The 27,645-nt window shown below is 45.8% G+C and overlaps 2 protein-coding genes across 2 annotated transcripts; both read right to left on the bottom strand.

The window, feature by feature from the left end:
* Window positions 1-582: 582 nt before the first annotated feature.
* On the bottom strand, window positions 583-7,478 carry PGAM2 (phosphoglycerate mutase 2). Its single transcript, XM_033172166.1, has 3 exons — window positions 6,985-7,478; window positions 3,383-3,563; window positions 583-798 (listed from the first exon to the last, which is right to left on the bottom strand). The coding sequence occupies exons 1-3, from the start codon at window positions 7,396-7,398 to the stop codon at window positions 629-631; spliced, it is 765 nt and encodes a 254-aa protein (XP_033028057.1). The 5' UTR covers window positions 7,399-7,478; the 3' UTR covers window positions 583-628.
* Window positions 7,479-23,136: 15,658 nt separating this feature from the next.
* Window positions 23,137-26,431, bottom strand: PPIA (peptidylprolyl isomerase A). The gene is made up of 5 exons (XM_033171757.1): window positions 26,290-26,431; window positions 24,318-24,348; window positions 24,119-24,207; window positions 23,733-23,905; window positions 23,137-23,450 (listed from the first exon to the last, which is right to left on the bottom strand). Exons 1-5 carry the CDS (start codon window positions 26,356-26,358, stop codon window positions 23,315-23,317), a joined length of 498 nt encoding a protein of 165 aa, XP_033027648.1. The 5' UTR covers window positions 26,359-26,431; the 3' UTR covers window positions 23,137-23,314.
* Window positions 26,432-27,645: the final 1,214 nt, after the last annotated feature.

The raw sequence follows: 27,645 nt of genomic DNA, 5'->3' as shown, positions 1-27,645 counted from the left end.
CAGAGTCAAATTATTTGCCCATCTATCTTGGCATTGTCAACACGGACTGGCAGCACCTTTCCAGCCTTTCAGACAGGAGTCTTTCATAGCCCCGTCTGCAGATGCAGGAAATTGAACCCAGCAAAGCCTGTTTTCTACTACTGAGAACTATGAGATCCAATTCACAGGGAGCATGGGAACAGAAGGTAGCTAATTAAGGGACAATGAATCAATAATCCTTCCAGCCCCACTGAACAGCAAACAAAAATGAAGGCAGGACCTAGATGCAGAATGCTTTTTGTTGAATGCTTTGCCAAACAGAACTTACTTGTGAATACACACTGCAAAAGGATGTTGGTCAAGAGGAAGGGTAATTTCTGGATAATATAGCACTATATTAGGTATGTGCTTTTCATTCTGCACCCAGCTGATTGTGGAAAAGCAATGCCCCAACAGCATCAATAGGCCCTATTGTGGATTCAACCATAATTAAGGGAATGAATGTTAAACAATAAGGACCTATTTCCCCAAACCAACTGTACTCTTCTCTCTGCTCTTGCTGGGCAGAAATCTCAGACTGACAGACCTCACACTCACGCAAGCGGGGTTTTTAAATGTTTATTTCACCAGCGCCTCTTCTCGCTTCCTCTCACTTTTTGACTTTGCCCTGGGCTGCCACAGCCTCCATGGCCTTTCGTACGGTCTCTTCATCACCCAGGAACTGCATGGGCTTCGTAGGTTTCAGGTTGTCGTCTAACTCATACACAATGGGAATCCCAGTCGGGAGATTGAGCTCCATAATCGCCGCATCAGACATACCTATGTGGTGAACCAGAGAAGGTCAGGCATTCCCCCACTGTGCATTGCCAAAGCACTGCGATTGTCAGAGATAGTGTCTTGCAACCTAAGAACCACGCATACAGACGGCCACTCACCCATCTCACCCAAGCGACAATACATCTGCCTGGGAGAGCTGGAAGGGGCCAAAAGGAGCCAGCGCTTAGCTCTAAAACCTATTTGCAGTGAAGCAGCTCAGTCCTCAAACATAAAAGGTATCCCTGGTCTGGACACACAGAAAGTGATCTTCTTCTGTGTCGCAATGTTTCTAGCGTTCTCTTTGCAGCGTCCAAGAGGGGAGGGAAAGCATGGAAGCCTGAAGTTTGCTCACAGAGACCACAGAACACCGGGACTAAAAGACCAACATTGGCTCCCAGTACGCTTTCGAGCACATTTCAAATTGTTGGTGCTGTCCCTAAACAGCCTCGGCCCAGTATACCTGAAGGAGCATCTCCACCCTCATCGTTTAGCTCCGAGGGCCTTCTGGCGGTTCCCTCACTGCGAGAAGTGAGGTTACAGGGAACCAGGCATAGGGCCTTCTCGGTAGTGGCGCCCGCCCTGTGGAACGCCCTCCCATCAGATGTCAAGGAAATAAACCACTATCTGACTTTTAGAAGACATCTGAAGGCAGCCCTGTTTAGGGAGGTTTTTCTAAAAAAATATTTGATGCTTTATCATGGTTTTAATATTCTGTTGGGAGCCGCCAACAGAATATTCTGTTGGTTTCCCCCAGCCAGATGGGCGGGGTATAAATAAGAAATATTTATTATTTTTTATTATTATTATTATTATTATTATAGCATGCAAGCCACCCCAGATTGCTTGTTATCTTTGCTGCAACATCCTGAAAAAGCTGCTCCTCTGGAAAGTATTAACCCCTGTTGCTTAATTTTCTTTCTTTTTTAATCCACATAGATATTTGTCTAGTGAGATGTGTTCCGTGCTATGCTTAAAATGAAGCACTGCAAGCAACACACTGACTCTCTGCAGCCAACACAAGCAGCATATTGCTATCTCCAAGGAAATGCCTAAGATACGAAGGTTCCCAAACCAGTGGTCTCAGCAGCTACCAGCAGAGGACACTAGGGAAGCTCAAAGGTCCTAGTGCCAGCTTGCGTGACCTATAATATACGCTGCCCGCTCTTCCTCTAGAACCCTCCTTGGTATGTCCGTGCCCTTTTGGGACAGTGCACATTCACAGAGGTCAGGGAAACAGAATCTCGGGGCAGATTTGGTGGACGATGAGGCTACCAGCAGGGCCTGGGATGGAGATGGCAGTAGCCAAGCCTGGGAACATGACCTCTGCCAACCTCAAATCTTGTAACGCGACTCTAGACTGGAAATAGCAACGCAACCTTCAAGCAGGCTGCAGGTCGCAGAGCACAGAGCTCTTTTATCAGCTGCTTGAGGATATAGGGTTGGTCAGGGGCAACCCAGGCCCACTGACCATGAAATACTAAATCATGTGTGAAGAACCATCACTTCCCAATCAATGAAACTGGGCTGGCAAAGGAAGCTCCGTGCTTCTCAGCAATGCTTCCAGCAGAGAATTTGGGGTTGTTGTTTTTTCAAGGAGACACTGAAACCATGCAGGTTAAAGTGGGAAGGATACAGAGTACATAGCTGAGAAGCCAGGGAGCTGGCACTCTGCCCCACTAAAGGTCACCTGTAAGCGATATAGGTTTTTCATGATGTCCAGGCCCCAGGCGTCTTCTCTGGTACCCTGGCCTCACAAATACCCCACGAGCATCCCTGCTAGATCAGACTGTGGAGCTGCAAGGACAAAACGCTGCTGGGACCCGAGTGGCAATACTGCATTGCAGCAGCGGAAGAGTTGAAAGCTGACCCCCTTCCTCATTTTAGTTCATATCCAGGTAGAGATGAGAAAGCGCCCATCTGAAACCCTGGAGAACCAGGGCCAATCGGTGTCCACAATACTGAGCTATATGAACCAATGGCCTGGCTCGGTATAAGGCAGTTTGCTATGTTCTTAGCGCCTTCACGGAATCCCCTGCTTTCTTATAATGAACGAGCTTTGTGCTCAAGCCCAAACCATAGCCTCCAGGGCAGGTTTACATTTTTTTTTAAAAAAAAAGACTACCACAATTCAGTACCAAGCTAACTCAAATTCTGTGAGAGCAAGAGCTGTGTAAATGACATACCTTTCTAATTTGCAAAAAATATGCCAATTTTACATAACTTTTTCTCCTTCTGGTCAGCCAAAATAGGGGGTGGGTAATTTTTCAGATGACCGAAGCTCTTTCCCAAATAACTGGAAATCCTGCTCAGAGCCTTCTCTGGCTGCTGAGATTTATAGCTGAGGACTAAAAACTTGACTTTTAAAAAGAAAGCTGAACCTCCCCCCCCCCCCAACAAGGCTTAAATACTGTACACTACGCCAATCAGTTGCAGTGTTCATGTAGAAGCTAAAACCCAAATGAATGGAGGTGGCCTTTTGCCCATAATTGAGCAAAAATGCCCTCTGCAAGCTATGAGACACAGGGGATGGGAAAACACAAGAATGCATGAGATGCAGGCTGGCAGGTGATGCAAGGTAGCCCCTTACCTTCCAAGTGCTTCACAATTCCCCGAAGGCTGTTGCCATGGGCAGCAATAAGCACCCTCTTGCCAGCTCTGATCTGGGGCGCAATCTCGTCGTTCCAGAAGGGCAGGGCACGGGCAATGGTGTCCTTGAGGCTCTCACAAGAAGGAAGCTCCCCAGGCTTCAAACCAGCATAACGCCGTGCCTGGATGGTGCAGTGGGAAAAACAATGGTAAATTCTGGACTAGAGCGGGGAGGCTTAAGAGATGTGGCCCAACCCCAGGAGTTTCTAGGTGGACCAACTGGTTGGCAGGAGCACAAAGAGCATCCTTGGTGGCCTGCTGTCTCTGACCATTGCGGTTCATCCCAACTTTAGGTGCTCAGAAATCTGGCGAAGGGCTGGATAGTAATTCTGGGCTTGACTACATTGTCAATGGCTCTCTGTTTAAGCTGCTTTGGGAGCCTTCAAAAGGGCCAGTATATAGTTCCCAGTTAAAAGTAAAGGCTATAGAGCTCTGTAGCCTCTATAACCATCAGGAGGGTCTTCATTAATACCTCAAGGACTGCCTGTTTCCATATGAACTTACCCAAACCCTGAGATCTTCTGAAGACCCTCCTTTGTGTGCCTCCTCCTCAAGAGGTGGCAACATGAGAACGGGGCCTTCTCTGCAGTGGCTCCCCGTCTGTGGAATGCTCTCCCCAGTGAAGTTCGCCTGGCGCCTTCATTATACACCTTTAGGCCCCAGGCAAAGACATTCCTTTTTAACCAGGCCTTTGGTTGATCTGTTTGACATCCTATACCCTTTTAAAATGTGGCTCTTTTTTGGGGGTGGGTGGGTTACTAGGTTGTTGTTTTCATTCTGATTATATATGTTGTGGTCTTTTCTGAGAACCGCCCTGAGACCTCTGGGTACAGGGCAGTATATAAACTAGAAGAAGAAGAAGAAGAAGAAGAAGAAGAAGAAGAAGAAGAAGAAGAAGAAGAAGAAGAAGAAGAAGAAAGGGATATGCTACTGGGAAGGAGAACCTAATAGTCACAAAGTTAGCAGAACTGCTGGAGGGGGACGAAAAAAGCCTTTCAGATCACCGCTGCTGGTTTTCCATGGGATATCTTGGTGAAGGCTGGCCTGCAGAATTAAAGCAGAAGGGACTCCAACTCCCATCAGTACTGCTTGTCCCAAATAATAATGGGAACAGTGGTTTATCCCTCATGGAGCTACAGTTCCCAGCACCCTCAACAGACTTCTTTGGGGAAAGTCATGTGCTTTAAATGTATGGTGTAGATGTGAGCAAAGTGCATTGGAAAAGCATGTGCAATGGCAACTTAAACTGATGGAATAGGCGCAGCTTGCAGATTTAACATACAGAATAAGAGAACAAGAAGAATATGCGTTTAAAGAAGACTAGAAAATGTTTACTGATTACATGGGTGAAGACTGTACATTTAAAAACGCTGGTGGCGTTAAGATAATTTCAACAGTGTAAATAAGTTTTGATGGTGTAACAATAGATTACTGAATGGTTTTATGCAGGGTTGTATGGTCAGGGGTCCCTTTACCTTTACCTTTATGGTATGCAAAATGAACCACGGAAAGAGAAGTGGGGAAGTCATCACTTTAAGGTTGTATAAATGAATATTTTGAAATGTAATTTAGAAAACTTAATTTTATGCGTGTGTGTGTGTGTGTGAAATATTAGATTACAGGAAGGTGGGCTCTTAATTGTAACAGTAGTTCCACCACGGTGCCAGTGACATAGAGGGGTGACGAGCACATCTTGCTGGAAGTTGAAGCTGGACAGCCATATTTTGGGGCCTCTCTAGCTCTGGACTGCCTGCATAGAGTAGGAGTGCTGGGGTGGACTAGCCCACCAAGGAGGCTGGATCTCCAAGACGGGAAAGACCTTCAGCCTGAGACCAGGGAGAGTTGCTGCCAGTCAGAGTAGACAGCACTGAGCTGGATCCACAGACAGCCTCATTCACTGGAAGGCACCTTTGTATATTAAATATGTGGAAGCAGCAAACCGGCAGGGTGTGTGGCGAGTAGGAAAAGAAGGGTAACTCAATGGGTCTTTCACGACATAAGCCGGTGGAAAGTTGCTTTGTCCTGATGGGGTCAGGCAGGAGAGAAACAAGGGAGAGCAGCACAGACAGGCTTCCTTTTCAGTCCTTGAAGAAGCTTTCATGGGCTCAGTACAGCAGCCAGGGAGATCCTCAGGCTCTTCAGCTGTTTTATCCAGGCACATTCCTCAAGTGGCCCTATTCTTGCAGAAGCTAAACCCTGTACCTTGATGCTACTGGAAGAGCATCCTAGCCAGACAGAACATCTCAGCTGCAGAACCACAGAAGATGTCTCACCAACCAAAGGATTCCCTACTGTGCCACAAAGGCCATCATGTCAGCCTTTCTTGCAACATAACCCCATCTCACTGGACACCAACGAGGGTATTGTTTGTGGATTTTTCTTGGGCGTTTTTCTTGCTGTTATTAATGTTAATTTTTTTGTAGCTTCGTTTTAATATCTTATGATTTATAATTTATGTGGAAACTTACCGATTTTGTTGTGTACTTTTTGATGCACGTTATTTATTGTTTATATTTGTAATTATGTATTTCCTCCCTATTGTATGTCACCTTGAGCATAGTTTTGTTTTATACAAATAAAATGACAATGCTGTGCCATTTCTGCACGTTGAGTAAAATGCAAGGCAATTTTCTCCTATCACAAAGGCAAGTAAAAAACAACAACACTAGCCTCTCACGGCAGGTGTAGGGAACCTGTGGCCCTCCAGATGTTGCTGCACTCCAACTCCCATCAGCCCTAGTCAGTCTGGTCATTTGTCAGAGATGATGGAAGCTGTAGTGCACTAACATCTGGAAGGCCACGGGTTCCCCAACCCTGTGTTATGGGCTCTGCCTTCATTGCTCTGCAAAAATCAACACCCATCATTTTCCTCATGGGTTTAGGACTATCTATAGCAAAACAGTTTCTCTCCATCTGCTTATTACATTTATATCCCACCTTTTTTGCAGGGAGCTCAGAGTAACATGCACCCCCCCATGTTATTCTCACAACAACCCTGAAAGGCAGGTTGGGCTGGGAGAGAGTGACTGATGGCCCAAGATCGCCCAGCGAGCTTCATGGCTGAATGAGGATTTGAACCCGAGTTTTCCAAATTCTAGCCCAATGCTCTTAACCGCTACGCCAAACTGGCTCCCTCAGATCCTCCAAGTGTCCCTATTTTCCGGGGACAGCCCCGGATTCGCAGAAGTCATCCCAGTTTCTGATTTTATCCCGGAATGTCCCACTTTTCCTTAGGATGTCCCTATTTTCGTCAGAGAAATGTTGGGAGGATATGGAGTTATGCGACATGTGAGTCAAGGAGATAATTAAATAGACAATCTTCAGAACACATCTGAAGATAGCACAGTAAAGGGAAGTTTTTTTAAAAAATGTTTAATGCTTTATTCTGTTTTTATATATGTTGGAAGCCCCCCAGAGTGGCTGGGGCAACCCAATCAGATGGCTGGGGTATTATTATTATGGAATAGGACGTCCCTATTTTCATCAGAGAAATGTTGAGGGGTATGCTCTCTCTCTCTCCAGAGTTTCATACCCAGCACTGACCTTGCTGATGATTTGATAGTAATCATGCTTTTCATCCATGGGGGGTGGCGGGATGTCGTAGGAGCGCCTCCAGATCTTGACCTGCTCTTCCCCGTGCTTGGCTGCGGTCTCGGCCTTGTTGAGGCCCGTCAGGCCCCCGTAGTGGCGCTCGTTCAGGCGCCAGGTGCGAATCACGGGCAGCCACATCTGGTCGGTGCCGTCCAAGATGTACCAGAGGGTGCGGATGGCCCTCTTCAGCACCGAGGTGTAGCAGATGTCAAACTCGTAGCCCGCATCCTTGACTGCCTTGGCCCCCCTCTGGGCTTCCTCCTTCCCTTTGTCGCTCAGCTCAGCGTCAAACCAGCCGCAGAAACGGTTCTCCTGGTTCCAGGTGCTCTCGCCGTGCCTCACGATCACGAGCCGGTGGATTGGCATTGCTCTGGTGGAAGAGCTGGTGGAAAAGGAAGACTGCGCTCAGAAAGAAAAGCTCAAAACCCTGCTCTGAGCCACCCACGGCCCAGAATGGCTAGGCTCAGGCTATTTATACGGCTCCCCCCCACCCACCCACTTCAACCCTCCCGGCCAACCGGTGCCCCTTTACGGGCACACTGACAGCTGCAGGCAGCCATTCGCGACAACCCGGAGTGCACATGTTCCTTTCAGGCTAAGGCCTAATTGCTAAAGATAGTATTAGGGAGCTTTCTCCCTCCAGCCTAGGCTAGAAATAGCCCGGCAGGCCTGTGACCTTTTCCCTGGGGGCCTGTTGCTAAAGGAGGGTGTTTGGAGATGAGGAAGCCTCACAGAGCAAGAGGGAAAACACAACCTCCCCTTTGCAAATTGCCACTTGCCCCTCTGGGCCAGATCCGTAGCTAGGTGATCTTGCGCCCCTGGCAGAACTGTCCAGATTGCACCCCCTAGCCACTGACAAACTGGCTCTTCTTTCTGCCTCCCCTCCAACACCCTGCCCCATTCAATTCATCTATTAAAAACCTTTACTTATGAGGCAATAATCAACACTTTTATTTATAGACATATTTTTAGCCAATTTTGTGCCCCCCTCCCCGCAGCCTGTGCGGCCCTGGCCACCCCCTAGCTACGGCCCTGCTCTGGGCTCTAAGGTGGCCGTGGCTGGAGGCAAAAGCCTGCCCTGGATTCACATGCTTGCAACTCCTGTCTCCTGGACAGAGATGGGGATGAGGGTTGGAGGAGGGAGCTGCCTGGGGTGGGGGCGGGTTAGAGACAGGGAGTGCGGGGGTCTATTATCAGCCAGCCAACTCGGATGCTCTTGCAGAGCAATCCTTCAAAGCAACAGGCCTTGACGGCAAAGCAAAGGGATGGGTGTGTTATAAGCAGAGACGGCATCAGGGTCCGGCGTCGCCAGGTACCTGCCAGGGGCCACAGTTAACCCCCATGGAATGCAGATCAGCCTCATGGTTCCTCTCTGTTGTTGCTGCCTTTTGTAAACCTCTGGTCTCTGGGTGAGCAAGCAAGCAAGCAGTAGCAGCCAGCACAATGAGAAGGAGTGGCTTCTCTACTCGGCTCCCCTAACGTCCTGCTCGCCGTGGGCGAGTGGACCGAGAAATAAAGGGCCACAACCCTTTGCTTTTGAAATGACCCCTCTAGACTGATCTAGGCCCTCATTCCCCCCCCTGAAACAAAAAGTTTACTACTATACGCCACCACCGCAGCTAGAAACTTATTGGCAACAAAGGTGGAGAACAAGTATAGTACCCACTAAGGAAGAATGTAAAATGTTTGAATATGCTGAACTGGCTGGTTTGACGAACAGGTTAAGAGAAGATGTGGATAAGGAATATAAGGAGGAATGGATAATGTTTATTGACTATTTCAAGAACCAGCACAGACAAATACATAGCTTAGCAGGTCTTGAGTAAATCCAGCAGAGTTGAAATAGATAAGAGTATTTAATAGATAACAAAATGGATGTTTAAAAAGATGTGGATTATGTGGAGTGGTAGAGAACCAAAAGGAACCAGAAGTGTGGAAGGAAAGTCATATGGTATGTATTTGGTATGAAGTTGTAAGTGGGACAGGGGGAGGGGTGCTAAATATGCTCACTGTTCCTGTTTTTGAAAATGCAATTTATTATTATTTTTAAATAAATAAAGGGCCAACCCTTTGCTTTTGAACTGACCCCTCTAGTTTGATCTCAGCAATTTAGTGATAATGTTAAGCTCAATGCAACGCTGCTGATTACGACACACCTACCACATTTCTGACAGAAGCAACCTAGGCCCCCATTCTGCCCCCCTCCCAACCAAAAGGCAATCCTGTATAATTGTTGTTGCTGCTGCTGTATTTATTACCCACCCTTCTTCACTGGCACATCCCACCAGCACATTTACCGTATTTTTCGCTCCATAGGGCGCACCTTGTTTTAGAGGAGGAAACAAGAAAACAAATATTTTTCTGGTTTTCCTCCTCTAAAAGCCCTGGGTTTTTTTTGAGGATCAGCTAAAGGTTTTGCAGCTTCTTTTTTGCAAAGGGAAAAGCCCTGTTTTTTTTTAGGATCAGCTAAAAGTTTTGCAGCTTTTTTTGCAAAGGGGGAAATGCAAAGGGGGAAAAGCAAAGAGGAAAAGCCCCATTTTTATGGGGTTCAACTCATATTTCTGCAGCTTCTTAAGGAAAGGGAGCCTTTTCTATAGTTTCCAGACAGATAATCTAATCAGCCAGTCACATGTCGCTGGGGAAACAAACAACCTCCCTCTGCAGCACATTCAACAATGGAGGCCTGGGCAAGAGGGCGGGGCTGAAAGGGAGCCGGGGACTCTTATCTCTCTCCCCATCTCTTGCTGATCAGCTGCTCAGCGGGGTCCTTTCAACACCCCCTTTTCTCTTTGTAAAATAAAAAGCATGATCCTCTTTTGGCCCCTGGGCAAATCAGCTCCAGGGACCACCATTCGCTCCATAAGACGCACAGATATTTCCCCTTACTTTTTAGGAGGAAAAAAGTGGGTCTTATGGAGCGAAAAATACGGGTAAATTCTGAATTTAAAAACTACTAAAACCGATTACGCGGGTGGCACTGTGGGTTAAACCACAGAGCCTAGGGCTTGTCGATCAGAAGGTCGGCGGTTCAAATCTCCGCGAAGGGGTGAGTTCCTGTTGCTCGGTCCTTGCTCCTGCCAACCTAGCAGTTCGAAAGCACATCAAAGTGCAAGTAGATAAATAGGTACCGCTCCGGCGGGAAGATAAACGGCGTTTCCATGCGCTGCTCTAGTTCGCCAGAAGCGGCTTTGTCATGCTGGCCACATGACCCGGAAGCTGTACTCTGGCTCCCTCAGCCAATAAAGTGAGATGAGCGCCGCAACCCCAGTCATCCGCGACTGAACCTAATGGTCAGGGGTCCCTTTACCTTTACCTTAAAACCAATTACAGCCACATGTATTATGACATGCATGTTAAAGAAAGGGCTTTTGCAAATAACAGTATCTTCCCCAGTGACACTGAGCTAGTTTGCGCAGCCAAGGAGAAAAGGGCATGCAGAACACCACTCTTTATGGTGATGGTGTGTAATATTAAAAACAAAAACTAGAGTGAATGTTTGGTCAGGGCCACCAGGTGGCACCATTTTCCGCACTGACAAGCTTTTACTATGATGCTATGATGACAAAAGGACACCATGTTGACATGACTATTTCCCTTCAGAAGAAACACCGATTCTGAGGGTTTCATTATACAAATTTGAGAAACTGTTGGCAGGCACTCTGTCTCTCTATGGGGTGCCAAGCCAAAGCGTAACTCAACATTTTCCTTCCAAACATACAGAATCATCTCTGGGTCCAGATCTGGCTATTTTTTCTAACTCTCATTGCGAAGGTGAAAAAATCTTGTTCTATCCCCTCAGTGCTGCCATGTCAACATGAACTACTAAAGAAAACAAACCCATAAATGTCATTAGCTTATCCCATCACAAAACCTTTTGCAAAACACACAAATATAATCCATCGTTAAACTTTGTCTCTCTCTATCTCTCGCATGTGTTTCTGTATGACATATTTGTGTATGTTTTTTTTAAATTATTGATTTTGATTGCATAATTTTGATTTACAAAAGAAGAATAAAAAATAAAAAATAAATGTCTAATCCAACCGTATGTTTTTGTATATAGTTAAGGATAATGCTTATTGAATCTGATGAAGTGTCCCTGGAAAATTATGCTACTATCCTATACAAAAAAGTGGGAGCCCAATTCAAAGTGCTGGTTTTGACTATAAAACCTTAAAAACAGTTTAGGGTCACAATACCTCAATGTATTGCAACACCAGCTCTCCCCTTATAACCCCCCCTGGACTCTGTGTTCATTTTCTGAGGCCCTTCTTCGTGTGCCTCCTTCAAGAGAGGTCCAGAGGGTGGCAACACAAGAACGGGCCTTCTCTGTAGTGGCTCCCCATTTGTGGAACGCTGTCCCTAGGGAGGTTTGCCTGGCACCTTCATTATATATTTTTAGATGCCAGGCAAAGTGCTACAGCCATTTTTATGTGTCTGGAGGAAGAGGGGGGGTTATTGTTTTGTTGTTTTGGGTCTAATTATTTACTTGTGTTTTATCTTGTATTTTATTCTGTAAACTGCTCTGAGACCCATTGATGAAAGGCAGCATGTAAAACAAACAAAGAAATAAATAATTGGAATTGTTTTTTTCCTCTCTTAGAAAAAGGGGCCAACCCAATAGCAACTGTTTTCTGTTGCCTTGAGAGTATGAGTTGTTCATTTGTTGTTCTAAGCTGCTTTGAATTGCTTTTATAAAACAAACAAACAACTAATCATGATCAGGGGAATAAAGGAAAAGGAAGCTACTTTTTTGGGGGGGGGGTTAGACAAACCACAGCTATAATTAAACCTTTGCCATTCCAGTTATCATGGAGAACAGATTAAGGACTGAATTACTTACCTTCAATATAACAGCAATGCCCAGCAGTTCCAGAAACACTAATTACTTCACCCCAGGAAGAACAGAAGGAAGGAGTGACGGAAAGAAAGGAACAGACACTTACCGATAATTCTCAGAGGGAGGGCGGTGACCTGAGCTGAATTCAGCGTAGGTGAACAAAAACTGTTGCATTGTGCCAATTCTATTTAAGCATTAGGTATGTAAGACCTATTTACTTGCAAGAAATTGCCACTCAGCTGTGTTTCTGCTACTGGTGCTTTTTTGTTTATTTTAGCCAATTGGATTACAATATGCGAATGAGCAGCAATGCCTGTTCACAGGCAGACCTAAGAGACAGACCTCCTCCATTATGTTCCATCACAATTGCCAAGCAGCACCAAAAAAAGCACCATACATAGGTCCAGCATACATACCATCCAGCAAGGTAAAATACATCTGTGAAGCTGTGGTCCTCCAGGTGTTGCTGGACTCCAAACACCATCAGAAGTAGCCAGCATTGCCAATGGTAAGGGATGATGGGAGTCGTAGTCCAAGAACACTGGAGGTTGTCAGGATGCTGTCAGTGGCTTCCGGCTGGTTGCCCAGGAAAGACAAGGGAAAGTTTCTAACCGTCCTTTTTTATTTATATCTTTTAAGAGAGAGGCTGTAGAACCCAGCATCCTGGATAATGGCGTTGTCCCGAGTGAATCTCCATCTCCCCATCTCTCCCACTTCCTCATTCGTTTCTTCCATGGGGGCTGCTACGTGCCCTCTGTCTTTGAGCCCTTTGCTGAAATGCTTTCTAAAGACACCGTGTCGGCCAGCTGCCATTCTGGTCCTGCCTCCGCCTCTCCCATTATTTCCCGACTTTTCCCCTCATCTGCCTCTGAGCTGTGACCTCCCTCAAACCCTTGTTGTAAATCTATACTGTCTTCTTCCTCTTCCTCCTCCCTGGGTGGGTCAGGATGGGGAGGCGGTCTCCGCCATTCCTCCTCTCTGGCCAGTCCCTGACACCCTGCAACGTTTGGCGGTGAAAACCTCACATTTCACAGCACCCTTTGCTCTCCTACTTTCAAGGCTCGCCGGGTTTTGGGAGACCTGGAAGCGAAAAGGTGTACAATGAAGATGCTTGATACACCTCTGTGGGGAGGAAGTTCCACAATTTAGGGGCTCCTACCACAGAGCCTAGGGATTGCCGATCGAAAGGTCAGTGGTTCGAATCCCCATGACGGGGTGAGCTCCCATTGCTCGGTCCCTGCTCCTGCCAACCTAGCAGTTCAAAAGCACATCAAAGTGCAAGTAGATAAATAGGTACCACTCCGGCGGGAAGGTAAACAGTTTTTCCGTGTGCTGCTCTGGTTCGCCAGAAGCGGCTCAGTCATGCTGGCCACATGAACCGGAAGCTGTACACCGGCTCCCTCGGCCTATAGAGCGAGATGAGCGCCGCAACCCTAGAGTCGTCTGCGACAGGACCTAACAATCAGGGGTCCCTTTACCTTTAAAGGAAAATGTCTTCTTTTGGACCACCATTCTCCAAACTTCTGAGGGTGGTGGAATTACCAAAGGAGCCCCATCTGCAAATCCTGATGCCTGAGAAGGCTAACGGGGTGTGATTAAACAACTGGATGAACAATGAATGCTGTGCATAAACCCGTACAAGTAAAACACATTGAAAACGCAACACTTCCCCACCAAACTAGCCTCTCAATTCTATTTTCCTCCTCACAGAGTTACAATTCTCAACACCCTTAACAAACTACAGACCGCACAATACTTTTTTGTGTGTGGGGTGCTTTAAATGTATTATGTTTACGCTGCCATAGTATCTCATTTATGTGACTCACGCCCCAACAAAGTCCAACAGGCAACCATCTTTATATTTTTTATTATTTTGTGCTGCCACATGAAAAAATTGCTTTTATTTGCCCGGGCCTTAGAATCATAGAGTTGGAAGAGACCACAAGGGCCATCCAGTCCAACCCCCTGCCAAGCAGGAAACACCATCAAAGCATTCCTGACAGATGGCTGTCAAGCCTCTGCTTAAAGACCTCCAAAGAAGGAGACTCCATGTGGGTGGTATTTTCTTTAAACCCAAATTTAAAACAAATACTTTTTATTAAGATTTTCATGGTTTACAGAAGTGTATGCAATGTCTCTTATATTTTTCCATGTAACATTTCTACAGATGAATTTTGGTTGTTGAGACATTAGAGAGAGAACTTTTAAAGATCTTGATTGTATTGCTCCTTGAACCTGTCGCAATTATCTTCTTGTTTATTGATTGATATCACTTTTATTGCTTGCATTGTCTTTACGTAAGCCGCTCTGGGAGCCAGCTCTACCATTAGGCTAAAGTAAGAGAGCTGCCTTAGGCGAGATCGTTGCCTAAAGGCAGCGAATTGATAGGCATTTATCATTACTGATTTTTTACTCCCCGGGAGAGGCACTTGTAGCATCCTTTCTTGCCTCAGGTGCCAGATTCATTTGGCCAACCTTAGATACCATGAATCATGTATTGGGGGAGCACACCATTTACTGTTCTGCCTCAAGCCATAAAGAGGCAGTGTGCTGTAGTGGTTAGAGTGTTGGACGAGGACCCGAGAGACCAGGATTCAAATCTCCAGTCAGCCAGGAAGCTCATTGGGTGACCTTATCAGGCATGGCCAAACTTGGCCCTCCAGCTGTTTTGGGTCTACAAATAATTAAATAATCCCATCATCCCTAGCTAACAGGACTAGGAACTGTAGTCCCAAAACAGCTGGAGGGCCAAGTTTGGCCATGCCTGCCTTAGGTGATCTCTTAGTCTCACCTACCTCACTGGGTTGTTGTGAAGATAGAAAGGGGAGAGAACTATGTATACTATCTTGAGCTCCAGGGAGGAGACTATAAATGTGATTAATTGATTGCCTTGGGCTGGCCTTTGCTTTCTTGGCTGAAGAGCAAGTTAAACATATCGAAAGCAAAAAATAAATCCTGCCACTGCCTTGAACTCACCAGGTGAGTTCAACCTCTCTCTCCCCTCTCCCTTATTTTCAGTATGGGGATAAAAAGACTCACTGCCTTTTAAGCATGACAGCAGTGGTGATCCCAAACCTTGAGCAGGGATTTATTAGGACCAGCCACAGCTCCCGAATACCCACAGCCAGAAGCAGCCAGGCTGGACATTAGAGCAAAACAAAGGTGCAGAACCCCCAAAGTCTGTCATTGGAAACAGTCTTAAAAATGGAGTGTGTGAGATGAGTTCTGTAGACTAATGAAGACAAATATTATCCTCTGCTAAGAGGTGTCAGGCTGCACCGAGGACTACTGGGACAAAGCAGCAATGAGGACCGTACCCCCATTGTTAGAATTCATTTATTCTGCAAATGTAAAACCTAGCAGTTGGTACTCTCAGGTCTGTCTCAGCCCACTTGAAGCACACCTTTCCCCTTGTGAGTCAGAGAACAGAAGGTGAAAAATACGGCACTCTTTAGTAGGTCAAGAGTGAGAGAATGCGAAGCAAGTTAAATAATCTGAAGAAAGTTAAATAATCCGAAGGCTAGGCCCAAAGCCGAACGTTTTGTAGTTGCCTGAGGGTGGACAGAGAATCATTGGAGGACAGCCAGAACATAAGTACAGTTGCCTTAATATTATTATAAAGTTATTTATATGTATTATATATTAATAATGTAGTAGTATAAAATGAAAAAAATAAAAGGTCTGGTGCTTGCCAGTTATCCAATGTCAGTATTCATGAGCAACTACCCTAAAAAAGATCTGTAAGCGAATTTACATCTTAGTAGGCAATTAGGAAGAATTCTACCTGTGCACCTATTTCTATTCCCACATATAAAGAGGACTAGCTTTTTAAAAAAAGAAAAGAAAATGTAACATTCAAGGGAAAGGCTTAGAATGCTTTTAAGGGGGCAAGGCCCTCCTCACCAGCCCCCAACCCCAATCTGTGGGGCTCGAAGAAGCTGTTACAAATGCTAATTTTTAGATTGCCAATTTGCTACCTTTGTTAGGTTTCTGCTAGGAGATGCAAGGGATTGAACCTGGGACTTCCTGCTTGCACAGCATGTGTTCAGATATTCAAAATTGAGCAGTAAATTGAAGATTATGCATCAACAGTCCATGGCTGTGAACAAGTATGGTATAAGATAGAGCATATGCATTATTTGGGTTTTGGGAAGAGCCATAGTAGAGCATCTGCTTTGCACACAGAAGGTATGGGAGAGAAACCTCCCACCCCCATCTGAAATCCCAGAGAGCTGCTGCCAGTCAGTGTAGACTATACTGAGCTAGATCAAACCATGGTCTGACTTAGAATAGGGCAACTTCTTATATTCCCTTGTACTGCCCATAAATCCATCCCATTTAAAGTACATGTACAGTATTCTGCCAGCATGTCAGAGCTTTTCCCACCAACACATTTTTCATGATGGTGACATCCACCTTTATACTGAAGCTTCTGCCAAATCTTACAGAAACCTCAGCTTTTGGATCATCAGTATAGGACTTCACCTTAAATCTATGAACTAGCAGGAGGGGAATTTAAATATAAGTTGAACTGTATTGAAGACTCTCCCCCAAAAATGAGAATTTCAATTTTATTGGCTGATGGTAGATGTCACTACCATGCAATGTGACAGCTTTATGCGGGCAAGCTAATATGCAAATTCTAAAACAAAATTAAAAAATTAAAAAATCCTTCCAGTAAGCACCTTAGCTACTGATCATGATGGTTATATACCATCTCTAGAATTGGAAGCTGCAAACCTCTGGATACCAGTTGCTAGGGAACAACACTAGGATTATTGGCCCCCCCCCCCCGGTCACATCTTCCCAAGAAGAAGGTGGTCGGTTCCTGTGCATATCAGAGTGATGCAACTAGATAGATCTCTCGCCAGTGGAGCTACCGTATTTTCCGGCATATAAGACGACTGGGCGTATAAGACGACCCCCAACTTTTCCAGTTAAGATATAGAGTTTGAGATTCTCCACCCGGCGTATAAGACGACCCCTGACTTTTGAGAAGATTTTCTTGGATTAAAAAGTAGTCTTATACACCAGAATATACAGTATTTGTATGTACAATATTTGCATGTGGTACCTTGGTTCTCAAACTTATTCCATTCCGGAATTCTGTTCCAAAACCAAAGTGTTCCAAAACCAAGGCACGCTTTCCCATAGAAAGTAATGCAAAATGGATTAATCTGTTCCAGACTTCTAAAAACAACCCCTAAAAGAACAATTTAACATGAATTTTACTATTTAACGAGACCACTGATCCATAAAATGAAAGCTATAAACAATGCATTCCAGTCACACAATCAATCAATCAATCAGTAGCTGAACTGGGTTCCACACAGTCACAAAAACAAAACAAAACAAAAAAGAGTTGCAAAAACAGAAACTCAAAATAAATAGCAAAAACAGACAGACCTCAGCGTAACACTCAAAACAGAAGTGTGGTACTCAAATGGGAAGCATAACACTCATGTTCGGCTTCTGAAAAAAGTCCACAAACCGGAACACTTACTTCTGGGTTTGCAGTGTTTGGGTTCCAAGGAGGACCAAGGCGTTTAAGAACCAAGGTACCACTGTCCACTGTAGTGAATATATCGACTCAGAAATATAAAAATAAAAATAAATAAAAAGGTAAAAGAAATAAGTTCCACTGTGCTCTGTGTAGCTTACATCTGATCAGGCACGCTCCGTTAAATTGCATACATATATCGCATGTAATGGGGACGAGGAACCTATGTTCCCCTATAGATCTGGTTGGACTCCAGTTCCCATCAGCTCCGGTCAGCAACGCCAGATTTGCCAGGCTCTCCCCCCCCCCTTCCTTCCACAAAGCTTGAGCAGGTGGCGGGGAGTTTTCCCGACAGTTCCGAGGAAAGCTTGAGAAATCACTCGCAGAAATTCCCGTTTCACCTCCCATAAAAATTCCGGGGGCTCGTCTTGCAGTAGCTAAGATCGGCCACGGAGGGGCGCTATTTTGCCGCACAAATTCAAACCTGGGAGTTGCCGCCCAGAAAGGGAAACCACCCGAGAGATGGGGGGTGGGGTGGTGGGGCGGAATTTCAACCTCTCTCTCTCTCTCTCTCTCTCTCTCCCAGGACTGGAAATAGGGAGGAGGGAGCGGTAGATTTCCACTAGCGCGGACAGGGCTGGGCAACTCTTTCGCGACCCCGCCCGCCCACGGAGCTGGGTGAGTCATCTGCACCGGCTCCCTGCCTCTCTCGCTGGGGGGCTTTTCCCGGCTGCTGCAAGAAGGAGCGTGTCGGGTTGCTGCAAAGCGGGTTGCTTTTCTCCTTGTGTTGCAGAATCCCTTTTCCTCTTGCTGCCCTTCCCGTCCAGTTTTGCAGCCAGGAGGAGAGAGCACACACTACCTCCCCGCGTCACCGCGATCTTCTCTGTTGGAAATGCACGCGCACCGTGTGACGCCGGGTGGATCCATCCAGGCGCTGCCGTGTTGGGTTTGTTTATTTGCTTTTAATTAAAAAAACAACAACATTAAAATAGGATAGGCTACGGACCGCCCATCGCCGTGTTGCATTGCAGTAATTTGCAGGGCAGGTGCAAGATTGGGAGTTGCTACTACGAGGTGCAGCTTCGAAGAGCGAGAACACGTCGTGCAACAAGACGTTATAAAGCCCTAGTCCTCATTGAGGTGGCAGAGCCGCCGGTTTGAGTTTCCGTCCATATCGGAAGCGGGGGTTTATTGGACGAAAGGCTCCTCTATGTACCAAATTCATTTTCCTGCACGCAGGAGACGGTCATCCTAGAAGAAAGGGCCCTGATCCAGCGCTATCTCTGAAATATTAAGCTCTGCAAGCGTTTTTCGTTTTGCATGGAGAGGCAGGTCACTATGTAAAGCCTCCAACGGCAGCCCCCAGTGTTACGCTTCGACCCCGGGGTCTTTAAAGGTTTGGGTGTCAGGCACCAACCAAGAAATCCCCAGTGTTTTGCTTTAAAAAATAAAATCACCTTGCTTTCTTTTTTGGGGTGGGGGGGGGGAAGAACTGCCTTTCTGCTTCAAGGGGCTTAAAAGCAGATCACGCTTCGGTTGTGGCACCCGCCCTGTGGAACACCCTCCCATCAGATGTCAAGGAAATAAACAACTATCTGACTTTTAGAAGACATCTGAAGGTAGCCCTGTTTAGGGACGTTTTTAATGACTGATTTAATGTATTTTTAATATTTTGTTGGAAGCCGCCCAGAGCGGCTGTGGAAACCCAGCCAGATGGGCGGGTATAAATAAATAAAATAATAAATAGTAGATTTTAAAAGAAATGGACACTATGTCCCCCTTTTCTGAAAGGGCATGCATTCTTCTGCTCTTAGGGACTGTGACCCATCAGCCCTTGCCAGTGGTTAGAAGTGGTGGAATTTGCAGTCCTGACATCTGCCGGTGCCCTGGTTCCCAGCCCCTGAACGACTGAGCCAGTATTCTTGGCAAGGTGCTCAGACACCAAATACTGCAGCTGTCTGAGAATTACAGACATAGCAAAATAGAGGAGGGCATTCCTCAAGTTTGATCGTTGCATCAGGGTATGAAGTCCAGAGATAGCTTCCTGCTAGCAAAGCATTTGGCCCAGGCATGCAGCTACTTTCTTGGATACCTTCCAAATGGTGTTTCTGTAAAGTAACCAGAAGGTATTTCCTGCACTATGACTAGGAGAGAAAGAGCAAAAGCAGCGCCACTACATGGTGTGAAGCTTTACCTTTTGCTGAGGGAGCCCCTTTATAAACCGTAATTGTTTACGGGGAATGTTAAGACTCTTGGCGCTCTGTGGCACCCATCTGGACAGGACTTTGGGGAAGAAGCCCCGAAACCCTCACAACAGTGGGATTGGAGTGTGACTGCTATGCCACAAAGCCATGTGGTGTTATCACTGGTGCATAATAGGATAGGCAGGCAATTAAAAATGAGAAGTCCTACGATGCATTATGTGCCTTCAACCATTTATTTCATTGCTTGTTTTCATTACATTACCGCAAATGGGATCCAGTAATTTTCTTCCTCTGTTCTGTGCTTGTGTCCTTAACACTGTTGGAGGATGCGATTCTAGAACGTGCTTCTGGCTGTGGATATTGAAGACGAAAGCAAAGGGCAGAACGGGGTAAAGTCTCACCGGCTGAATTTGCAGCATTTGCAGTCCCAGGGGGGAATGCAGTAATAAGGTGGCCTCCAAATCAGAAGTGTAAAAGGTTTTCCATGCAGCTTAATTTCCCAGTTGTTGTTTTTTTAATAAAAAAGCTTCCTTTGTGAATCTGATACGTCACTCTCTCGCTAGAAATCCTGCAGCAAATTATGTGGCTATAAGAGCCTTGAAGATGGTTTTCAGTAGCCACATCATGATGGGTGCTTAAATTTCTCGTTCAACAAGATGCTAGAACCCAAAATAAAATCCTAATTTCTCCTCCTGGAGTAGTTAAGTAGTGCTCTTTCTCTGCATAGCACCCAGAGCTACATCTGCAAACCTGGGAGGGGGAGGAGGAGGATCAGCAAATGATGATGTAATTGTAACCCACAGCAGCAGCTTCCTTTTCCTATGTCCTCCCTTTCCTTTTTCAGCAGGCAGGATAGGAATCTCCATGTTGTATAATGGCTGTGAAACCTTCCAATGGCCTCAGAGAATGAAATTTGTGGTGGCGGGGCACAGAACTGCAGGCATGCATTTTCAGGTTGGCACTCATGCCCCCTTTTTCATTTGCAAAAGCTGTTATTCTACTGCAATTTTGTTTTCGTAGTGAACAGATCCCTTTCCTATAAGTCATGTGCACACAACCCTGCTGAAAAATTATTTCTGAGCCAGGCATCACTAGACACAAATCTTGTGAATTATATGTAGTTAATGCTTCTTTTTCTTTTTAATCAAGAACACTGCAGAAGACCAACAAAACCAGACAGATCAACAGGCAGATTAAACAAACAAGCTCATACCAACGATGGTAGAAAATTTATGCTCGTATCTATCTAATCCAATTATGATATTAACATACTGGGAGCACTGAGGGTTGCAATATCCCATCTGAGTAAATCAGATTATAAATTGGATGTTGCACTAGCAAGGAGTGCCTTTTAAAATTCTCTAGTAAATGTGAAAATAGCATCAAGTGACTGAATCCCAAAGATTCGTACAAATTTAAAGCTTGGGACTTCATTCCTTCAACATTGTTCTAAATATCACAGTGACACAAGGTTGGATATTATGAACCCCAACCTTTAAATTTAAGAATTGCCCCAAGCAGATCTTGTTCTATGTAAACCTTTTATTTTCCATTAAGGGCTCTGGCAGGATCCTAGATTCCCTCCTTCTCAAAGCCTAGTTAGCACTTTTCCAGCCCTGCTGGAGCCTAATAAAAGGGATTTAGGATAAAATGAGGGAGCCATGTATGTCACCTTAACCTCCTTGGAGGAAATGGGGGGGGGTATGTTACACATCTAAAATATTCCTAGCCTGCGTTGTCCTGAAGCAACCTGTTTCAAACACCCTGTCCTATATAGAGCTAAAGCTTTTAGTTCAGTAATGTTGAGCTAGCTAGTTATCAACAATGAGCCCTTGGTATACAGTGGTACCTCTGGTTACAGACTCCACTAACCCAGAAATATTACCTCGGGTTAAGAACTTTGCTTCAGGATAATAGAAATCGCGCAGCGGCGGGCCCCATTAGCTAAAGTGGTACCTCAGGTTAAGAACAGTTTCAGGTTAGGAACGGACTTCCAGAATGAATTAAGTTCTTAACCCGAGGTACCACTGTACTAGAAATTTGTTTAAACTCCATGTTCTCTTGAGCATTTGGGCATACACGTCCTGCCCGTGTTTAGCCACGTTTGGTCATTAGAGGTTCTCAGTAGTGAGTTACTCACCCAATTATTTTTTTAAGGTACTGACAGAGGCAAGATGGTAATCTCAGCAGTAGGCAAGTAAGACATCAGTAATGCAGTCCTGTGATTTATGCTGGCAGCTGCTATGAAACCTATGTATATGCTATTCATATGCACTCAGAATGCTGCCACAAAGCTGTTCAGGTTCCAAAGTCTATTCTACCCGTTAGCAAATTTGAGAGGCTGCAGGCTATCTCCAACGAAATTGTTAAGGAGCACAGTTGACATAGAATACGCATTGTACTGCTTGCTCCATCCTAGACTCCTTTAACCATCATCCTGAACTTGAGCAGGATCAAGTCACCCACAGAAAAAGTGAGCCCCAACAAACAGCATGCTTCTTAACTGAATGGTGCTGTCATTTTCCATAAAGGGTTTTAGTGGCATCAAGACTAATGCCAATGAAACATCTGAACATAAAGGACAGTCATATATCCATTAGTTTTAGTTGATCCTGTATGTGCACCCGCAGATTGCTGTCCCTTGTGAAGCCAACAACGTAACTTCTCTTGCAAGTATAGCAATCATTCAGCGATACTTTTGTGATTTACTTGCTAAGGTACATGGCCAGTGTTTAGTTCAGTGTTTTTCAACCTTTTTTGGGCAAAGGCACACTTGTTTCATGGAAAAAATCACGAGGCACACCACCATTAGAAAATGTTAAAAAAATTAACTGTGCCTATATTGACTATATATAAAGTAATTTTTCAATTTTCCCCACGGCACACCAGGCAACATCTCGCGGCACACTAGTGTGCCGCGGAACAGTGGTTGAAAAACACTGGTTTAGTTCATAACATCAAATATACCAATGTTGTAAAGTTTCTGACATCAGTTAGTACCACTGTGAGCAGAGACCAGTTTAGAAGAAAATGAAAATTACAGCTTGCTGATCTAAAAAGAAATTGTGTAAAGTGGATACTTGCCCAAGTAAATGTGTATTAGTTGGGACATTTGGATGTATTTCCCCCCTTTAAGCAGTGTAACAAGAGATTTATAGAGCAAATGTCTCAACATTTTCAGCTTAATGACTTTCAAACAAGGGCTTACAATTACCAGCTTTTATTCTTGGGCTATAGCTAGGCAGCACTATTCGGATCTTATGGCTTCCCTCTCATGGGATCACACACTAGAATAGCTCAAACTATATTTAAACAGTAACTTAGTTAACTCAGAGGCCCCAACTTCTATCAGCCTCAGTCAGTGTAGCATATAGTCTGTTATAGTGATCACTATGGGGAAGAACAAGTTCTCCATCCCCAAAGAAAAGGTTACACAGGCAGGCTTAATATTGCCTAACACCTAAGCCACCCCAAGGTTTGACAATGTTTTTAGGATTAGGAACTATCTGACAAGATTGTAACATGCAAAGCTTTGCCTTGGGGGAGAAAACAAACTAGCATGTGGTTTAACTTGTTTTATTTCACTTTGCAAACAAAGTTGTCTTCAGTCCAGCTGGACTTGTGAGGGAGCAGAAATTGAAACCCAATAGAAAAGCAGCAGTAAGTCAGGAGCACAAGGATTACAGGGGACTAACCCCAGCTACAGAAGGAATGGTTGATTGTTAAGACAAAGGAATTTTATGACAGCTGCCCACAGTCAGAGATGGTGATCTTCTTGCTTGTCTTGCCGTTCCTTGACCCAAAGCGCTCCATTGCTTCCACAATATTCATTCCATCTTTGACTTTGCCAAAGACCACATGTTTCCCATCCAACCTAAGGAAATAAATTGGTTAAAACAATTTAGAATGCTTTTGTGATTTTTGTTATTTCATGAAGCTGTTCCAAAAACATTTAGGGCTATCATCCTGTCAACATTCAGAAGGTTTTAGGTGATAGGCAGCAGGCAATAACTATGCTAGCAAGAAATTATGCTTGGCTATTATGTTTGGTGTAACTTCAGACAAAACACAACCTTCTACTTCAGGCTCAGGGTATTCTAGTTCATTTGAACTAATGCCTAAGTTCACTGTTGAAAGTCTCAAGCAAAGTACTCACCAGTCAGTTTTGGCAGTGCAGATGAAGAACTGAGACCCATTTGTATTGGGACCAGCATTTGCCATAGACAAGATGCCAGCACCTGTGTGCTTGAGGACGAAGTTCTCATCAGCAAACTTCTCACCGTAAATCGATTTACCACCTGTTCCATTATGACGAGTAAAGTCACCACCCTATAGAAAAACAATATACACATGTAGCTGAAACCTGACACTAGGAGACTCAGGACAGAAGAGCAATTATGCAAGCAGAAACGGTCAAAGTCTAGGGACCAGACTATCATAAATCGTAAAACATGACAAGGCAGGACCGCAATGCTTTTTATATGAATCCAATCAACAGTGCAATTCAAATACTGTAAGACTAAAATCTTAACTGCTACATACCTGGCACATGAACCCAGGAATGATTCTGTGGAAGCAGGACCCCTTGTAACCAAAACCTTTCTCCCCAGTGCTCAAGGCACGGAAATTCTCTGAAATCAGAGGCAGACATTTGTAAGAACAGCTTCCACATTTGCTTAGATCCTTGAAAAATTATTTCCAACAAACATGTCTGGAGATGAAGGCACTCAAATGTACAAACCTGCTGTCTTTGGAACCATGTCTGCAAATAGCTGTGGGACAAAAACAGAAGTAAATTAATGACATTCAGTTTGATACTCATTTTTACATAGCTCCCTTAATTTTCCCACTCATTGATCTTACTTGCTGTATTGCTTTACCAAGAGAACCACTGCATTTTAAAATAATTTAACCTGGGTGGTTATGGCATATAACAATCATTCAAGCTATCCTATTAACCATTTGTAATTATCAGTGTCATTGATTCTAGCAACATGCGCCAAAATATATGTATTGCAAGGGATGCTATAAATTGAAAACATCCTATTCTGCAAATCAAAACTGACTGTTCACTCATTTATTGAACTGAACTCTGCAGGAATGATACAAGGCTAATTGATGGGATCAAGGCACATTGGACTGATACAGCATGCTTATGCCTTAGATTGAAGAGCGCTCTAGAGGGAGCTCTGACAAACCAGAATCCTTCTACAGTATTCTAATAAAAATGGTCGACTTAACCAAGCTACTGCTAAATACTGAGGCCAGCTGCAATCAGGCAAAAATGATTTACTGTCTACTCACCATATTTATTACCACCCGTTAAAAGTGTGATCACAACAAATCTACTTTACATACAACTGCATTTTGTTTTGTCACAACTTTAGCTAATGAACGAAAGTAAAAGCAGACATCCAGAAAGGCAGAATTTACATAATTTGGAAAAGGCACTAAGTGTTCCACCCACTTCCCAAATCCAATCGGCATACTGTTCATTTATTCTTTGCTGCAGTGATAGGACTCACGCCAGGTACAAATTAGCTGGACAACTAGTGTGCACCGTGCTCAATCTGGCTCTAGTACCTTTCGCATACGGGGTAAAACTTGCAACAGCCACCTATGTGGTGCAATCATTTGTCGCACTTTGAAACCCCGCACTGAAATTTAACCCGCTTATTTCCCTCTACACAAAGCAGACACAATCCATCAAAACGTTAAAAGGAGCAAAAGTAACCTTTCATAGCCACCCCTAACCTCTGCCACGGGCTTGGATGAGTGAACATTTTCTTACTAAAATCGCGAGTCAAGGGAAACAAAGCTACAAGCGCAGCTTTTCGGTGCCCGAATCTTCGTGCTCCACGCAAGGCATTACCGTGCAGAAAAGGAGCAGGAAACCCAGCTAAGATAATACGCACGGGAGACCGCAGCCCGCCATTTGGCGCTTTCGCTATCAAGGAAAACCTGATCGCGAGCGAGGGCAACAAAAAGCCCGAGAATCCAGGCCTGCGTATACCTCTTAATGCGATCTAGAAAGGGGCTCGTTCGGACAGCACTTGTATTCTATTTTTTCTGGGTGGTCGTTAGAGACGCCCTTAAGGCAATCCTTAGGCCTCGTTTCACTTAAAAAAAAGCATGCCCTCAAAACTACCACGGAAAATATTCGAAAAAAGGAGGCCAGCCCCCCCCCCCAACTGTCACCGCGGCCCTCCTCCCATCTCTGCAGCTAAGGCGTCGGGAGAATGGGCAGCGTCAGGGGCGAGGCGTGAAGAGCCCTGCCGGCGGAAACAGCCAAAGGCCTCGCAGGCGGCGTTAGCAGCACGTCCCTTCCCCGCGCGAGGAAGGCGCGGCGGCAAGGGAAACAAAGGCGGTGGCAGCCAGCAATCGCTTCCCCCAGGGTAGGCTGCGCAGGCCACGTGGAGGAGGCGACGCCCGTCCGCGCGCGCGCCCACTTCCCTTCCTCTGTTGCCGTCCCCCCCCCCCCATCCAGGCCGCCCGGGTGCGCGCGCAGCCCCTCTCGCGCCGCAGTGAGGCGATCGCGCCCCCTCCCCCCCAACCGGCGCCCGTTGCTCCTAACCGTCCCCACCCTCCCCATGCACACACACAAGTCCCAAAATGGCCCCGAACTCCCTCCCCGGCAGGAAATGGCGGCGGAGCCGAGTCCTTCTCAGGCGCGCCCCTCTCTCCGCGCTTATCCTTAACGGCTCTCTTCGTACCTCGAAGGTGACGCGCCCCATGGGCTCGCCGTCGGCGCAGACATCGAAAAACACGACCGGGTTGGCCATGATGGCGGGAATGGGTCGAATAAAGGAAGGGGATAGCTTAAAAAAAAAGAAAGCCGGCGGCGGCGGTAACAGGCAGCACCAACGTCAACCAATCTTCACACAGTAAGGAGCGCGGCACAGCAGAAAGAACGGCCGCCGCTCGCAGGGTTTATATAGCAGGTGGAACCCCGCCTCCGCGTTTCCTCACGCGACTTTCGGCCAATCGCAACGAGGAGAGTTTCCAGAGTGAAAGGGGCGTGGGGCCAGTCAGAGCTCTCCTTTCAAGGCGAGGGTGGGTTCTCGGGTGTTCCGCGCCTCTAAGTAAGGGCGTGGTCTCCGCGAGAGGCGGGAACCGAAGAAAGGTATGGGGGAGGGTTGTTTCTCTCCCCCCCCCTCATTTTTTGAGCATGCGCGCTGTTGACTTGCACTGGGTAAGGCTAAGGTTGTCTGTTTGGAACGAAGGGGTGGGGGATGGGGACAGGGCCGCCGGTCGTCGTCCCCCCCCCCCATCCCGCGCTTATTAGTGCTGAGGAAGGAAATGGCTTTGGAAGCTATGTAGGCCGCATGCCTGTCTGCTCGGAAGTAAGCTCCAAGGCGGCTTCGTCGCCAAGTTTTGAATGGTAGCCGTGTGGCGGGATGTGGCCGTGCAGGGAGTCGAGGCACGAGGGCGGGGGACGAATCCAGGATGCAGAAATGTTGGGTGACTTGACTTGTGATTGCTGCTTGAACTCGGATAAGGAGGAACCAGCGTGGAGGGAACCGAGAGGGCGGGGTATCTGGTCCGGCCTTGGAAGCGAAAATGGCTGTGTAATCGCACTAGCCTGGAAGTGATAGGTTTGGTTTATTTATTTATTTTTCCAAGATCCAGGCTAACGTTTTTTAAACTCGCTCGTCCCACCCACACCCACCCGCCTCAGAGTTCTGGTCAAAATGGAAAGCTTGCACACTGTTTTGCAACATTTGAAGGGGCCCTAACGCAGCTATTTGACCAGCTCTGGATTTTGGAAGGCCTCGACCTTGTTATTATGACGCTTGAACTCTTATCTTTCCTCCAAGGCGTTTATGGGGACCATAAACGGTCCTATTAATAGTATTAGTATTTATTAATTATCCTTCCTTCAACCCAAGGTCCCAGGGTGAGTTACAGCAAGTACTGTAAAACAAAATGTTCAGAATAGTTGACAACAACTTGCAAGCCTCCAAATAACATGGGTCCTGAAAATATACCTCTCCTGTTCCTGTTTTTGAAAATGCAAATAAAAATTATACACACACACCTCTCACGTGTCAAAAGCCAGGGTAAAGAGG

The sequence above is a fragment of the Lacerta agilis genome, chromosome 15 (genome assembly GCF_009819535.1).
Source record: "Lacerta agilis isolate rLacAgi1 chromosome 15, rLacAgi1.pri, whole genome shotgun sequence".
In the NCBI taxonomy this organism is placed as follows: domain Eukaryota; kingdom Metazoa; phylum Chordata; class Lepidosauria; order Squamata; family Lacertidae; genus Lacerta; species Lacerta agilis.
The sequence above is the reverse complement of the archived record's forward strand: the minus strand, read 5'-3'. Positions and strand labels throughout refer to the sequence as shown.